We start from the raw sequence: 17314 nt of genomic DNA on the forward strand, positions 1-17314 counted from the left end.
AGATAAATCAGAGATAAAGGCAGTGTTTCATAACACAGTGCAGGAACCCTGCAAGTGGTGAGGATAGGACTACACTCTGCTATTCCTAAGTACAGTTCGCAGAAAGATCATGCTGCGTGAAACTGCACGTGAGTGACGTTTGTCCATAGTTTTGATGTGCTCTGCAGTTCTTACTAACCAGAAAAGAAAGCTGATGCATATGGTTTTATTTTCGTGAACGGCATTTTAGTGTAAACAGTAACTTACCACAGATTATATATGATAACCATGAAAAGATTTCCAGAACAATATTTCGGATCCTTTCGTCCTTTCTCAGAATTTATGGCAAAACAGACAGAGAAACGATAATAGTTTGTTTGCTGTAAGGGAGCGGGGTGACTCAGTGGTAGAGCGTGTGACTCCAGATCGCGAGGTGGATAGTTCGAGCAGTGCCTGGATAGCTACCTTTGCTGGGAGGGTAGCGCTCTCTTGTAACCCCAGCAGTGCTATGTGATCTTGACTTAACGTGAGATCTTACATTCCATAAAGCCTTCACTTGTTGTATTTGCCTTCTGAACGAACTAAACTGATTAAGTGTAAATGTTTTGGGGGTCGTATTTATAAACTTTCCAAAGCTTCAACTGTGCATTTCATTGCTTGTATATACGTTTGTCCTGAGACGTACAGATACTAAGCATTTGATTAATAACTTGAAATGAATAATTAACATTACACAATAACTGGAAGAACACGATCTATGGTATTATTTAATGCTATGTATGTTTGTCTATCATGAACTTTGAGTAATATCTTTTAATAACACAATCCCCTTTGCATATATTCTTGAGGGCAGTCTTCAGCCTTTTCACCTCCATTCTTACTAAATAAGGACGAATATAGCCATCAGAGAGAAACACTACACAGTCAAGGAACAGAACAACACTCATAGCCTTTTTACTGAGATGTTGAAGTTTAGGAATTTATAGTGGCTAACTCTTGACAATTATGAAAATAAAAAATACCACCTCGTCATTGAGTTAAAAAGGATGAAATAAAACATCATTCGTGGTAAAATTACGACGTAAGAGAAAATGCAGATTTCAAAATAATAATAATAATAATAATAATAACAAGTACTGGAGAGGTGAAAGTTATAGTTCTGGCGTTATCCTCCAACAATCTGGTAACAAACTTTTTCATTTATTCCTGCAACCTCCTGACGACCATATTCAATTCAGGAGAGATTTGGGAATTCTTGAGGTTAGATACATCCTTTACTAACCCCTTCAATACGAAAAGACCTTACCAGAGTAGAATAAAATCGTCTAAAAGTAGCAAGAATTAAGCAGGAAAAGACCTCATAGGATAAAAGGGATTAAATACTGTATGCTGACACCTGCCGGGGCAAAGTGGATGAACCGGATCAGCCAATGGGTCGTTTTCTCTTAACCTCTTCATTTCGGCGATGTACTCGTAATTTTTAGTTTATTCTTCCTAATTTTATCGGAGAAATTTATTCAGGTTAGGAAGGATCTGTAGTAGTGAAAGGGTTAATTAAAGCTGTAATTGTCCTCTTCAGGTCGAAATGTCTCTCTTAAACCATAATAAAAACGCATGGAAAGTGCAAGAACACACACACGAAATGTCTCTCTTAAACCATAATAAAAACGCATGGAAAGTGCAAGAACACACACACACACACACACACACACACACACACACACACACACACACACACACACACACACACACACACACACACACACACACACACACACACACACACACACACACACAAAGCCCTCAGCTTCGAGGAGTGTGTCAAGCTTAATAGCACTTCTTTTTCTTTTTTCTTTTTTTTTGCACATTACACCTTAATATTGTTTAAATAATTATGTTATTGATATTTTGAGAGAGGTGAAGTCAGTGAATGTACAGCGAGGTTGGATGGTGAGGAATTGGAAAATGTGAGTACGTTTAAGTACTTGGGTAGTGTGATGAGTAAGGATGGAGGTTTGGAGGGTGAAGTGCTTGAAAGGGTACAGCAGGGAAGAAAGGTTGCTGGTTCTTTGAAAGCAGTGATAAGAAACAGGGAAGTGAGCATGGAAGTGAAAAAGTTACTACATGACAGTATTGTGATACCAACTCTAACTTACGGAAGTGAAGCTTGGACGTTGTTGGAAGGACACAAGTCAAGAGTGAGAGCCGTGGAAATGAGTTATTTAAGAGGAGCCTGTGGAGTCACATGGAGAGACAGGCTGACGAATGAGGATATAAAGGAGCGTTGTGGTGTGGATGTGGATGTGATAGGAAGCGTTATGAGGAACACACTGAGGTGGTTTGGCCATGTGGAGAGGATGGAGGGTGAAAGACTGACGAAGAGAGTGTATGTGAGTGAGGTGGAGGGGGAAAGAGGGAGGGGGAGGCCGAGGATGAGATGGAGAGATGGGGTGGAGAGGTATATGAGAGAGGGGGGTGTGAGTTGGGAGCAGGGGAGTGAAATGGCGGGGGACAGGGCGACTTGGAGGCGATTTGTTTGTGGCCACCCCAAACGGGATTGAGGCGTCTGGCAATAGATAGATAGATAGATATTTTCACTCTGTTGATACAGATTTCAGTATGCAACAGAGGAGAACAATTTAGTGGGTACGGTAAAGGCGTCAGGGAGCCTCCTAACTGAACGAGAATACTTACCAATAACGATGCTGATACTGCTACGGTCATATTATTCTTACCACCACCATATGAATTTACTTAACTCGGGAAGGCCATGTCGGTGCCAAAGGGATAGAAACAAGATCTACTATTTCACCACAAGAAATCTTTTCAAGGTTGAGTAAAACCGTCGATGTCACCGCACTTACGACTTGAAACATAATTATCACAAACAGCTGTCTCATACAGGCGGTACACATATCTGCCAACCAGTACGTTTGAAGATGTAAGGATTCTATACACCTACAGCAGAAACAAGGGCATTCTTCGCCCACCTGCGTACGTCATGCGAAGGTGGGCGGTGAGGGATGGAGGGCAGAGGGTGTCCTAGTGAGTTAGGCTGGATATATGGTATCAGAGGACACCCATCTTATGTTATAGGTCAACAGTTAAACAAGGAAAAGAACTTTGTTAATGTGGATTACTTGATGTCCCTTCGTTGAAATCTCCATAACTGAGGCAGACAAGGTGGTGGAATGGAGTGTGCAGGGAGAGAAGAGTGGACAAGAATGGTTTAGATAGAATAAGATGTCAGTGGATCATGGATCATCGTAGGGAATAGTAATGAAACTGGAAAATGCAAAAAGGAAGCATTGGTAGAGTTAAAATTTAAATCAGTGTTATCTCCAACAATAACATCAGAAGGAGCACGGACATACTTGCGAGTTGCTCTCATATACCATGCACCTTGAGAAAGGTAGAATTAAGTAGTAACTTATTCCTCACTCTGCATACTAAAATGTTTGTAAAGTTGCATCCAATAGTTTGCTTGCACCATCTTGAAACCGTACCAAAGGCTAATGAGATTTTGCCTAGCCAACCAGTAGTAAGCAAGAGTGTTGGTGCCTCGCTTAGAGTACGGAACCTCAGAAGTATAAAGGATTTATTAACCAGGATTATGCACACCCCCGCTCCTTTTCCCACTCACTTCTAGAAGGGTGGAGAGGAAATGAGAGAAGTAAAGAGGTAAAGTAGGAACGTAGAGAACGAGAAAAGAGGTGGGGATGGAAGAGGGAAGGAAAAGCGGAATGCAGGGGTGGTAATGTTTAAGCGCTGCAGGCTGCCAAGGTGCTGGAACATGCCGGCATAAATTGGAGAGGCTTGACGGCATCTGCATACGCAAAAGTCCGTAAATGCAGGGTACATATTTGAAGTCACCTTTCGCATTGCTTTCTTTGCCCCCACGCGTCAAGTTTATGAACCGTATCTCGCATGAGCGTGACGAAAGAGTGGGGACACAAGGGAGTGATATATCACCCTCCGGCAGAGTCCCTCCCCCATCGGCAAGTGGAGGAGGAACACCAATAAAAACCTGAAGGACGGGAGACAAGATTGATGAGCTGGGAGATCGATGGCCTGAGGTTGGAGATGAAAGGTAAACAATGCACTTGAGACTTCATGTTCGAGGAATGAGACGTGTATTGATTATCGTCCGCCGGAGGAAAGACAAGGGATCCGGGGTGAGTGCGGGAAAATAGGATAAAAATACCATAAACTGATTGTCTTGGCTGAAATGAAATCTACATCAATAATGCATTTCAAATACTGAGTTCAGCTAAAATGTGAGAAGGAAATCAGAGAAATATTTGGCATTAAGCACCACTCAGATGTTAAGCAATATATAAATAAATGCATATTCATTCACAGTAGTATGTGAGGTAGCAGTTCCGTGTGTGTGGTGTACTGTATGTATATGAATAAAATGTTGAACGTGTATGCATACGTGAATATGTGATGCATGTGGATGTGTGTGTGTGTGTGTGTGTGTACTGTGTTTTCACGTGGGCTCTGTGTATTTGTCCGTGCTGAATGAGTAAGCATGTTTGCTCCATGTGTGTGCTTGTGTCATGAACTTGTGAATACATTTTACTCTACATACGTATGTATCATAATTTTGTATACTTGTATTTACACTTTATGTGCGCCTGTATTGTATGTTTAAGAATCTGTGTTGTACATATGGGTGTGTCCTTCCGATATATTCTGGCGTGGGTGCAGAGTGTGTTTACTTACGTTACTTACTGCTTTGGGTGCAGAGGGTGACGAGGGTCGCGGTATAGCGGTGGTGACGTCACTGAGGCCCCTGGACCGCGAGGAGGCCGCCACCCGTCTGCTGCCCTTGCTGGTGGCTGACGGAGGGGGACTCACCGCCACCGTCACCGTCACCGTCACTGTGGCAGACGTCAACGACAACCCCATGAAGCCCGCTGCCAAGACTGTCTACGTCACGCGCATCACAGTAAGACATTCAAAGTTATCCCTTCAGCCATTGATGAGTATTCATAGAGAACACTGCCTCATTTTTCGAGACGAGTTTGGCTGTTACAAGGCTTACATTCTGTGTGTGTGTGTGTATGTGTGTGTGTGTGTGTTGTTTAGATAATTTCATGTGGAGAAAAAAAAAAAAATTCGCATCAGGGCCACACTCAACATCACAGAAAATAACATTAGAGAACCTAACCTATGTTAAGATAATATTCAAGCAAATCTAACCTACCCTACCCTAACCTAACCTAACCAGACCAAGTTAACCTAACGTAGCTTAACCTAACCCTGACAGTGTTCTCTGTAATAACCCCAAGATGTCTTTCTTAACCTCTTAACTGTGAAGTTTTCTTACCAGGTAACGTCAAGCAGTTTTCTGCAGCTCAAGTATACCTACCGCCGCAAAAAAATAAATAAATAAATAAAGTTTATCTCAATTAACGTGTCAGTCGAAAGTAATGAGCTTGGTACTTTATTCCAGCAAACACTAAGACCTCAGTCATTTCAGAAACACCCATCGCACCCAAAGAGTGAAACTGGATGAAACAGTAAAATGACTGAGAGAATACATCAGAATATATGCTGTAATACTGTAAAATTAAAAGGAGATAATTTTTTACCACATTCAGTACGAGAAGCAGTGTCTGAAAGTGAATAAAAACGTTGCATGGTAGCAAGAATAATATTAAAAAGAGTGTTATTGGACTGAAGAAGGTTAGAAGCAAAGATATAAGTCATAGACTATACAATGCGAGTTGAGAGACGGAAACCTAACTTTATACCATTTTATATTAGTCCTCATTGAAGTCTTCAAATCATCATTCCTCATTCAGGCCAACTTTTACGGTTTCCATTTCCTGTTTCTGTATCCAACCTTCCCGATTTAAGAGTAGAGAATAGAATTACGATGATGATGATGATGATGATGATGATCATAACGAATTGAATACGATGATGATCATCATGATCATGGTCATGATGATCATGTTAAAGTTGATGATTTAGTTCTTGCAGTAAATATAATACGACAATTCCTAGGACGAAAAGGCAGTAAGATATTCTCAACACATATTAAACATTAAGAACAATAAGTGCCTTGCATCATCGTGTGAATTATCATAAACTTCATATTCGATACTCCATGGATTAATTTAAAAGTCGTCAGCGCTTTATCTGAAAAGAAGAAAAAATATTGCATCATAATATCATCTGTTTTCTGGCTCGGAACACTCATAGTTCCTAGAACAACTCATCATCAACTTCTTTTATTTATAGCCTACCTCATAATCCCAGCCCTACAGTAAAGAGAGAGAGAGAGAGAGAGAGAGAGAGAGAGAGAGAGATGGGGGAGGTGGGGGGGGGGGAAATCATCAAACAGCATGCCAGTAAAATGGGCCATAGTTTGTACCCATAAGAGGAGAAGCAATATCACGGCTTACTTATCCCCTTTCTTCACATTCCCTCAGAGTCAGAAGGGCTGGGTGCCACAGGGGCTGTACGTGGGGGATGGGGTGGAAACTGCAGAAAAGCAGGGAACTTATCAAGCAGCTTGCCCACTGAAATGGACCACACTGCCATTCACACATAATTCAAGCCTTCGAAATCCTGGCTCTTGCATCTATATATAACTGGAAAACCAGTACTTTGCTGACCGCGTCATTACTCTTCTTTCTACTTCAGGGGGCTGGACACTGGGAGACAGCATAATACTTTCCTGTAAGTCTGGAAACCATTTACAACGATGGTTTGTAACCGTATAGTCAAATAATAGGGTGATGTGGAGCTTAGTATGGCACCCCTGTTAACAGAGTGAAGAGAAGCAACTGAGGCGACCTTCTGGAGACAAACCCACCACACTTTTCCCCGCGCCTCGCTGTGGCGAGATGCTGCCCACGACAAGGGAACATCAGTTCACTGCACAGGATGACCCAGCAGGGAAGGTTGTTTTCCTGCAGTTGATGATGGGTCAGCTCGGCCGGACAGACAGGGGTTACTCAGCAACAAAAACAACAGCAATGTTTATTTACCACTCTCCTTCCTAACTCTCCTTCAGGGTCAGGAGGGCGGGGTGCCACTGGGTCGGGTGTACGTGGATGACGCCGACGACTGGGACGCGGGGGAGAAGACGTGGGAGTGGGCCCGCCGCACCCCACACCCCCTCTTTACCCTCGATCCCCACTCCGGTCAACTCGCAATGGCTGCGCGTGCAGGAGATGGCACGTGGGTTATTATCTGTGGCTCTCAGTACGCATGCTGCTGTCATCTGTGGGTCAAGATGCTAATTTTGTTATTATATGTGACTGTTTGACTCTTAATATGCACTGGATTGCTTTCGCCTGTGGCTCGACATATTAGTGATTTCATTATCTGTCGTTCTCAGTACGCATGCCGTTGCCATCATAAGTGTTAAGCAGTGCTAATGCTGTTATTATATATGACTTAGTATGCATGCTGTTGCTGTTATCTCTGATACTTTTACTCTCAGTACACTTGATGCTATTTTGTCGTCTGTGGCTCGGAATGCTAGTGCTGTTGTTATCTGTGGTTCTTAGAATGCATGCTTTTATTATAGTCTATGCTTCGAGAAATTACTGTTGTTATTATTTATACCTCTCAATATCACATTGTTGGTATCGTCTTTTGTTTGAGACATCCAGTTACTCTCCGTGGCTGTCGATAAACATGCTCTCTCATCTGTGGCCTAGGATGCTGATGCTATCCTGTGGCTCCTTTCTAATTTTCTTTTCAATTCGTGACTGTTATCATCTGTTACATGTGGTCTGAGACGCTCACGATTTCTTTGCGATTTTTTAATCATTTCTATCACCTGTGACAAGGGATAAGCACACTATATAATTTTTTATCAGGATACATACGCTGTGACCACCAGTTATGCGCACGTCATTATACCCATGCTGCATTCACCTCTATTCACTTCCACTGATCACCATAGACACATATAGTATCTATGGTTTGTTACACACACGTTACTATTACCTGTTTTAATTGGCTTGTAATACGCAATGTTATAATCTCTGTTGTTCATACTGGATACGCACCTAATATCATCTGTTATGTGTGGCTCACAAAATGCATTTATTACTCATCCAGATAAAGGACCGTGAAGTCAAGTAAGAAAATGGGTCATGGGCTTCATTAATTGGAAAGTGTCATGTGCATAATTAACTGGAAACCACAATAGTACTGAGGAAGTTTTACAAGACTGTATTGTGTCATGTGCCTCATATCGGTTATAATTCCGTGGCCATGTGGGTGAATTAGCTTAAAGTTAGTGATGGCCTAGCTGTGACTGTAGTGAAGGATTGCATTGAGTCAAACACAAAGTACAGGATGGCAGAAAAATAACTGTGCAGATGACAACACTACTGCACCTCACACACATCTCACCCTGCTTTGTCTCATAATGCCACACCTTACAATCATTTCATGTTGCCACACCTCACGCACATCTCACACCGCTACACTTAACATGCATCTCATACTGTCAAGACTCACACTCATCTCACATCGCAGTACCTCATACTACCGCCTTCACACACATTTCACACTTACAACTTCACAACCATCTCACACTATCACACCGCTCACTGCCACATTTCACACACATCTCTCACTTCCACACCTATTACTGTCACAATTCACACACATCTTACACTGCCGCATTTCACACTGTCACACTTCACACACAACTCACACTGCCACACATCTTAAAAGCATCTCGTACACTACTAACCTTATTTTCAGCTCTTGAACTGCCATACCTGTCATACTGTCACGCTACACACTACCACACCATACAGTCACAAACCTCGCACATACCTCCCGTCTCCTCCTGCACAGAAACCTTTTGTAATACCTTATTAAATTTTTTATACTCAAAAGTGTAACTGCTTATACTGGTCATGATTATTCTCTGGAAAATACTAACCTTTAACTGACTGGAGCGTGCGTATACTGGGTCAAAATTTCGGTTCCCTTTTTGCCAGTCATTCGTATAGTGACTGACCGAGATGAAAAGGTTATCACCACGTCAGTATACCAGACATCTCACTTTCCTGCAGGTATTCCCTCCAGTTCTGGGTGAGTGACACCAAGCATGGGCAGGCAGAGGTCCCAGCAAACGTCACCGTGCACGTTACCAGCCTCAGTGACGACGTGGTGCCCTGGGCCGTCCCCGTCACCCTCACATCACACTCGCCCCTGCAATTGGTCACACGAGGCAAAGTAAGTGGGACTGGACTGGCATGGGTGTCCTGATTTCACACTGACCTGAATTCTTCAAATGGAAAACTTTTATTCACTTGTGGATTTTTTTTTTTTTTTTTTAATGGGAAGATATAGTAGTTCCAGCCAGACTTCGACTCAATAAAGAACATTTCTGTACAGTATGTGGGCATACTTTTTCCATTCGGCCTGACATATACACACACACACTTGTGTCTAATACCCGTCGTATTCGAGATTTATTTCTACAGAAAGGACGAAAAACATGTTAAACATTAGATACAGTATGTATCATAATCCTGGTGCTGGCGAGGTGGCGTTTTGCACCCTAGCTGGAGCTAAGCAGCTGCAGTGTCCACCCAGGAGCCAAGCCTGCTCATAATTCGTTGAACCTTGCCATGGGGAAGAACCCAGGTCTGACCCTGGCGAGGAGGTGTCTACCAGAAGGGTGCGCCAGATTCTTATACGGTGTATGTACTGCACTGTACCTAAAGGACGGCCCCACAGAAGCAGTTGCGTACTCGTTGTCGACAGGTCTTCATGGCCAGAAAGACTGGGGTTAAGTAACATCATCAACAGCAGCAACATTGTCCTCCTAGTCTTCACACTGTCTCCTAAAAATGGGATGCAGTAGGATACAAGAAGTATAAAAAGGAAAGAGTAATCATTCGCACATTATTCAAGTCCTCGAAATTCTGGCTCCACCTCACCAACAAAATCTTCTGCAGAATAATATATATACACACACACACATATATATATATATATATATATATATATATATATATATATATATATATATATATATATATATATATATATATATATATGTATTTACTTTTTCGATGCACTTTTAAGTAAGATTAATTTTTGTTGGAAGTAAAGGAGAGGAGAGTGCAGAATCTCCTCATGTTTCATGTTCGTCCTGCAAAAACTAGTCTTGGTTTCGAGGGAAGAATTATTTTCAGCGGTTGCACTTCTCATTTTTCTGTCAAAGTTTCTTCTGCTGCTGATAGGAAGTAAAAAGTTGAAGTGAGTTTTATATGTATGAGATTGTATTCATAAATACAGGTACTGGAAAGTTTTTCTTGTTCTTTTTTCAAGTTAAGGTTGCTGTAGTCATTAAATATCGGCTATATTTGTCGATAATGCTTCTCAGTATGGGAATTCTTTTTAAATAATTATAGCATAGGCTACGATTGAATTCAGGATGAAATAACGTGCTATGAAGCAAATCACCTTAAAATTTTGTTGCTGCTTTGAGCAGGTGGGCGGCACAACAGGGCTGGATGGTGTGGTGCGTGCGGTGAAGGAGCTGGCGGGCAGTGAGGTGGTGCTGGTGAGTCTGGAGGGTCGGGACAGGGGCGGCACCTCACAAGTGTGGCTGGCATCTAGACCACGACAGCCACTAGACCAACTCCTGCTCCTCCATAAACATCGGGTACTTCACACTCTTATATTTTTTCTTTGATAACCCCTACACTTTGATAACGACTTTTACATTCTGTTCTCGCTACTGTCAGACCAATATACTGAACTCCCATAAGGTAGGGATTAAATACAGCATCATGAACAGGACAGCCACTAGACGATATGATAATTTTCTACGCACATGAACATATCTTGGCGAAGAAATTTGTCATTTTGTAACATTTCCCGTACTACGTGGCAAATCAAGACAAAACTACGGCTCTACATTCTTTCCATAGAACTTTTTCGTGACAAGCACCATATTTTTGCTACTGCCAGAGGAGTATACTAAGCTTAGGAGAAATCCCCAAACAAGTGACTAAATATAGGTAAAACCGGAATAATCTCTTTAGTTTTATGTCATCCAAGGTAATATAAAGTGTTGACAGTGTATTGAAATACTCATCTCCGAAGTGTCCCTTTTGTCATACCGGAGAACAAACAGCATTTCAATCTTATGACTGTCTACGTCGTTCATCCTCATGCTATATAACTCATTTCCATAATATGGCTTTAATCATCTGTGCTTCTTCCCTCCCTTTATTAGCAGTTTTGGGGCTTTCTTGTCTTTTATTTTCCTTTGACATATTTCCCAGCCTTTTGATTCTATTGCAAACATGGACGTTTGTTAACGAGGTGCTGATGAAATGTTGACAGATGGAAGAGTTAGGGGTAACAGTGGGTGAGGTTGGTGTGGGTGTGTGCTTGCGGCCACTGCACCCTGGCTGGGCTGGTGGGTCTAGCTCCTGGCTGGTGGACGCCAATATCACCGCAGTCGTTACCCCGCGCTTCGTCACTGCCACTGACGGGTGCAGCTGCCGCATTCGCCAGCCACAGATCCTTCAGCAGAAGCACCAGAAGCCCCACCATCAACAGCAGCTGGATGATGATGCATCAGGGAGCACTGTGAGTCAGGAGCCCAGTGTGGCAGCCGTCACCCGTCCCACATCATGTCAACCCAACCCCTGCCTCAACGGGGGACGCTGCATAGCCAAGCCTCGTGGGCCAAGGTCAGCTGCTTCATATCTTGCTGTATACAAGAACAATGGCACTCAAGCTCCATGAAACAAGATATATATAGCTTAATTAAAATTTCGATTCAAATTGACCTGAAGATTTCAATGAATAATAATTTCATATACAAATTCTGCAATTGGTACCTAAACAACGAATATATAAAAGTATTAATAAGAGTTGAATACCATTACACATCCCAATACATTCTGCATATAAAACACAGAGCTGCAAAAATCGGTACAATCAGTCGATCGAAAAGCAATGTTTTCATCACAGCGCAAGAGCTTTATACCAATGTATGCCCCTTCCCACATACATACACTTACGTTTGTGTTTTATGTTTTGTGGTGCAGCTGTGTGTGTCCGCACGGCACGAGTGGGTCCATCTGTAAGCAGCTCAGTCGGCGGTTCGGTGGTGAGGGGTGGGCGTGGGTGTCCCCCGTGCCCAGCTGCAGTCACGTCCACCTCACGTTGCAGTTCCGTGCCAGTTGCTCTTCGTGCCTTCTCCTCTACGCCGGACCTGAACCAACACCGGAACCTACACCCACACTTACACCGATCTCACGATTTGTCCAGGTGATTGTACGAGTATTCCACAGAGGTAGACTCTCTCTCTCTCTCTCTGTAAACTAATGGTCAGACATACTCTCCTGTTTAATGCATGTCAGTTTTATAAGCATTACGAGAGTGCTAGGACAGATGTGTGTGTGTGTGTGTGTGTGTGTGTGTGTGTGTGAGTGAGAGACAGACAGACAGACAGACAGACAGAGACAGAAATATTATTGCACACATTTCCATTATTATTGCATGTTTTTTTTTATTCAGCTGGACCAGTGTTGAATTGGGAGTCAGGTAACCGTAGGTTATAATAATTTTAATAAAAGTATTTCCATAACGTTTTTAATCCAAACCTCAAGCACCAGTACGCTGATAAAAATGCTCTGGGCAGGAGGACATGGAAGAGATATACCATGTTTTCCTCGTCTTATTATTTGTTATTCCTCCTTGTATGAAGAGTGTCGAATGATGTGTCTTGTTAACATACGGTATTGTGGTCCCAGGTTCATTTGAATTTGAGTCCGGTGACTGAATGCTGAAGTTATTTTTCTTCTGCAGTCCACCATCCTTCTCTCACAGGATAGGCAAGGAATTGTGGGCAGGACACCTATCTGCTGTAGTTATATCGGTCCCACCACGTGAAAGCATCTCCTTCCAGCATCTATAAAACCATATTAATGAATAAAATGTTTTTAAAACCTTTTGTAGGCAAACTTCACCCCATCCATAGGTAGCAAAAAAGGGTGTCAGGACGACGCGACGACAATGAAGACGACTCTGTTGATGATGATGATGATGATGACGATGATAATGATGATGATGCTGTTAATGATGATATTGGCAAACCTTTTCAATACCACTGATCTAACTCATAACAAATGCTGGGTGTAGGAGGACGTGCTGAGCGTAGAGCTGGTAGAGGGACGGCCGCGTGTGATGCTGGACCTGGGCACAAGTCCGGTGCTGCTAACCCAGACACACGCCACCACCACAACCACCACACCGCTTCCCCCACACCACGCCAACACGTCCTCGCCCGCAATAAGCGTCCCCTCCCTCGCTGACGGTCGCTGGCACAGGCTGGACGTGATATGGGGACACCAGGTATATATATACAACATAGCTATATTGGCCACGGCCCTCCAATACAACGTTTGGATTGGGGGAATAAACTCAGGGAATTACAACATGTGTCTGGTACTGCCATGGTTAACTATTCCAATGTTTAATATTTTTAACCCCTTCACCCGGAGGATATAATTTTCCTTATATTCATGCTGTCTCCTGAAGATTTTAATCGGCATATGTAACACTTTTCGAGCAGGAGGGATTAAATAGAGTCTTCAGTAACTCGTTCAATACCATAGAGCTCTATAAGTTGTGTAAGATCGTTCGGATGAAGCAATAATACATTGCAAAAAAAAAAAAGACCAATGAATTCATGTAATTAAATGAAAACACTTTGCATCATGGTAACCAAATGATATAAGTTGCATTATTTTGCCATTGAAATACAGAGCACAACAGTCTGATTCAGCCAAGACCAATATATTTCTTTTTAGTATCCCAGGCTTAAAATACCTGCATGTTATTACCTGCTTTTTTAGATAGTATTCTCACTGATGTTTGCCTTCGTAGCATCTCTTCTTCATTTATTTATTTTACATACTGCAGCTTGACATTCTCTTGCATGCCATTTAACTTCTTTATGAGATGACGTCTTTTCTCTTCTAAACTTTGCTATCTTAAGATGATTTTATTTAGATTAGGAGTGATCTCTTGCTTTGACAGGGTTAATGAACACCGAATTTAACTCCCAAGATTGATATGTCTCTCCAAAACAACCAACACAGTAACAAATCCGTGGACAACAACAAATAACTAAAGCTGTCATGTCACCGTGTTAAAGGAGTTAGTATTGGTGTGATATGCATAAGTAATATACAAAAGAGGATTTTCGGATCTAAAAGACAAAATAATATTGCTAAGAAAGGAGTATGACAAAATCAAAACCAGTGAGAATACGGCGGTCTTGTAGGCTATCTATACAGTGTTTAAGTCACTGAGCCCTGGGTTTCTTTTTCCCATTTCTTGACGATTTTATTCAACTTAGGATAGATTTTCCAAACTGGAGGGGCAAGATGGAGCCTTTAAAAAATCGAAACGAGAGTCTATTCCTAAGATGAACAAAAAAACAAAAGCCTGGTAACGGTCTTCTACTACTGAAGGAATTAATTAATGTAAGTCTCACACCTCTAGTTCAGAAAGTCTCCCATAAGCTAAATAAAATCTCCTGTCTGTAGCAAAGACTGACAAATGTGAAGTCGTCTAGGTGAAGAGGTTAAATAAATCCCTCAGGAATAAGTGTTACGAAATCCACTGGGTCAACGAACATGAGGGAATCTCATATCTGTATTTAGTTCTTTTTCAGCTTGTTCCACGTGGTTCAGTGGCATATAAAGACAGTGCAACGGTTCTTCATCATTTCCATAACACCTCATCGTGACTAGCACCACATACTAGTGTTAATCTTGTCTTACAATTCACATTCAAGATGGAAGATAATATTAGAACAGGTTTAAAAGACAAGAATATAGTATTTACCTTTTCTACTCAGCGTGCAGAGATGATCGTGGATACATGTGAAAGAGGGGGTGAGTGCCGGGTGTGGGCGTCCCTGGTGGCGGGTGTGGGAGGGCTGAGGGTGGTGGCGCCATTGCAGGTGGGTGGAATGAGGCACCCACCGCCCAGCCACGAGCGTCACGGCTGGCCAGCACCCGTTACCTCGGCAGGCTTCCATGGCTGCATCAAAAACCTGCGCATCAACGGAGAGGTGGGGAAAGAACTATTACTTCCTCAAGATATTACAGCCAATCCTACATTACTCCTCTCGTGGTGTAGGGACTCGAGGCTAGCCTACAGTAAGGGAAGTTATTTATACATGTTATAGAAGCAAGGGAATACTCTGGTGCATTATGATTCAATAGGCCCTTGAGATGTTATGAAATAATAGCTATAGTTTATGACAAATTAGAAATGCGCTCGGCCGCGACTAACACCCTTCCACATCTGTCCATACACCTTCGTTTAATCACCATCATCAGTAACTATAATTCCAATTTGGTATGGAGTACAGTTACAGGTATGGTGTTAAGCGTAAGAATGCATGGGGAGGTGTGAAAGGATGTAAGTCATTGCCAAGTGCAGTTCTGATCTGGAATAGATTTTTACTAGTTTTCCCTTGTAATATGATGCGTGACCTCCCTCCCGTGCAGCTGCGTGATCTGGGCAAGGAGGTGCTGAGTGAAAACAGTCTTCCTGGGTGTCCGGACCACGAGGCCTGTTTGCGTTCTGGGACACGCTGCTCTAGTCATGCCAGGTAAGCATTAGCGACCTCATTCTAAGTGACATAACAGGCCTTGTGGCCCCTCTTACCCAGCAATTATTTTCTTGTATATCTTAAAATTCTCTTGCATGTTAATTAAACTGTATTAATATCAACATCGTTTGCACTGAAATGCAAGAGAATGCTGAGGTGTAATATGCTGAATAAATACCTAAGGAAGAAGTGTTACGAAACTTTCAAAGCACCATATAATTCTTTCCCAAAATATAATGTTACTACTGTTACTATTAATGCCGTTACTGAGACAGGCATTGAATTCCTTCACCCTGAGGACATCTTTTTATACTGTGTTCTTGCTACCTCTAGATGATTTTGTTCAGCTTAAGAGAGTCCTACAGTAGCGAAAATGTTGATGAAGACTAAAATACATCTCCGTTCAGTTTGAAAAGTCTCCCCGAAACTAAGTAAAATCGTCTGGATGGAGCAGGAATGAAGTACATGAGAGAGGATGATGATGATGATGATGATGAGGAGGAGGAGAGGGGGATTAATATGGCAACACAGCATTAGGTTATGATGCAGCTCTAGGACGGTGTAAAAAAAAAAAAAAAAAAAAAGATATACAACAATTCTGTCCAAGTCATATTGTTTGCCGGTGTAACGTACCAACAGCTAATAGAAATTTACGACAAAACTAACGGTGTGTAGTAAGTGACTAACGTGGTGTGATGTCCTGAGGTGTGTGGAGGGTGGGAAAGGTCGAGCGTGTGAGTGTGAGCCTGGCTGGACTGGACCTGCCTGCGACCAGAGGACCACCCCGGCATCCTTCGGCGCCAACAGCTATGTCAAGATGGCCCTTACTCACGCACCCTCACCCAACACCACTTCCCTGCAGCTGAGGTTAGTGCAGTGTTTTCTAGTATAGTTAGTTCAATCTGACGACAGAAAACAAGTACCTCTCGAAATCGATTGCTGAACTGTTATAGAAGATTAGTACAGTGTGTTGCTAGCCATGAAGATACGTTAGGAATATGATGTATGGATGTTGTATTATCTTATTATGCCATTAAATAACAGATACTAGGCTAAAAGAGGACACAATCTTTGTCACGTACAGTCAGACTAACTATATAAGTTTACCAGCTGAATATATGTACCATGCAAAGTGAAATAGAAAGAGAAGCTCCTAATTTTTGGCATATATTAAATGGAATTGCCATGGTTATTATACTGTAAACCATTAGACTACTTTCCACATTACAGAGTGCAGTCAGCAAAGATAAGCACGTTGTCTCTGTCGTGTGTATCAGAAAATGTTTTCAAAGTATGAGCCTTGCCTTCTTCGCGATTTAAATTTTAGACATAAGACCGAGACCTTTTATAAACAAAATAAAGCAAAACACCTAAAGTATGCAACAGTGCAAACAAAAATTGTTTGACGAATGACATTTTGAACTACTGAAAGGGATAGTTTAGATTTTTCACGAAAGATAGTGTCTGCTATTTGAGCTTATTAACATGCCTCTTTCAAAATTATCCAAATTCTCAGTGCCTGAAAATATTACATTCTTGTAATGGAGCATAACAATTAGAACAGCTTTAATACGATTTATATTCCTTATTTCGTTCACTTAGGCAAAGGGAATGGCGGTGGTGTAATCCAAAGCACACTTGGCTCTCCACTGAGAAATCCCAGGTTTTATCCTGGCCTGGCCATGA

General features: G+C 42.1%; 1 protein-coding gene across 1 annotated transcript in view; it reads left to right on the forward strand.

The window, feature by feature from the left end:
* LOC145404270 (putative neural-cadherin 2) overlaps positions 1–17314 on the forward strand; it is a 171483-nt gene that overhangs the window by 135406 nt on the left and 18763 nt on the right. Inside the window, 10 exon segments of the mRNA XM_080275791.1 lie at positions 4731–4933; positions 7013–7179; positions 9042–9204; positions 10472–10645; positions 11332–11684; positions 12045–12267; positions 13141–13353; positions 14867–15082; positions 15525–15628; positions 16334–16495. Coding sequence (XP_080131917.1) covers positions 4731–4933; positions 7013–7179; positions 9042–9204; positions 10472–10645; positions 11332–11684; positions 12045–12267; positions 13141–13353; positions 14867–15082; positions 15525–15628; positions 16334–16495 — 1978 coding nt within the window.

The sequence above is a fragment of the Coenobita brevimanus genome, chromosome 63 (genome assembly GCF_032717465.1).
Source record: "Coenobita brevimanus isolate Jiangsu-jjx chromosome 63, ASM3271746v2, whole genome shotgun sequence".
Classification (NCBI taxonomy): domain Eukaryota; kingdom Metazoa; phylum Arthropoda; class Malacostraca; order Decapoda; family Coenobitidae; genus Coenobita; species Coenobita brevimanus.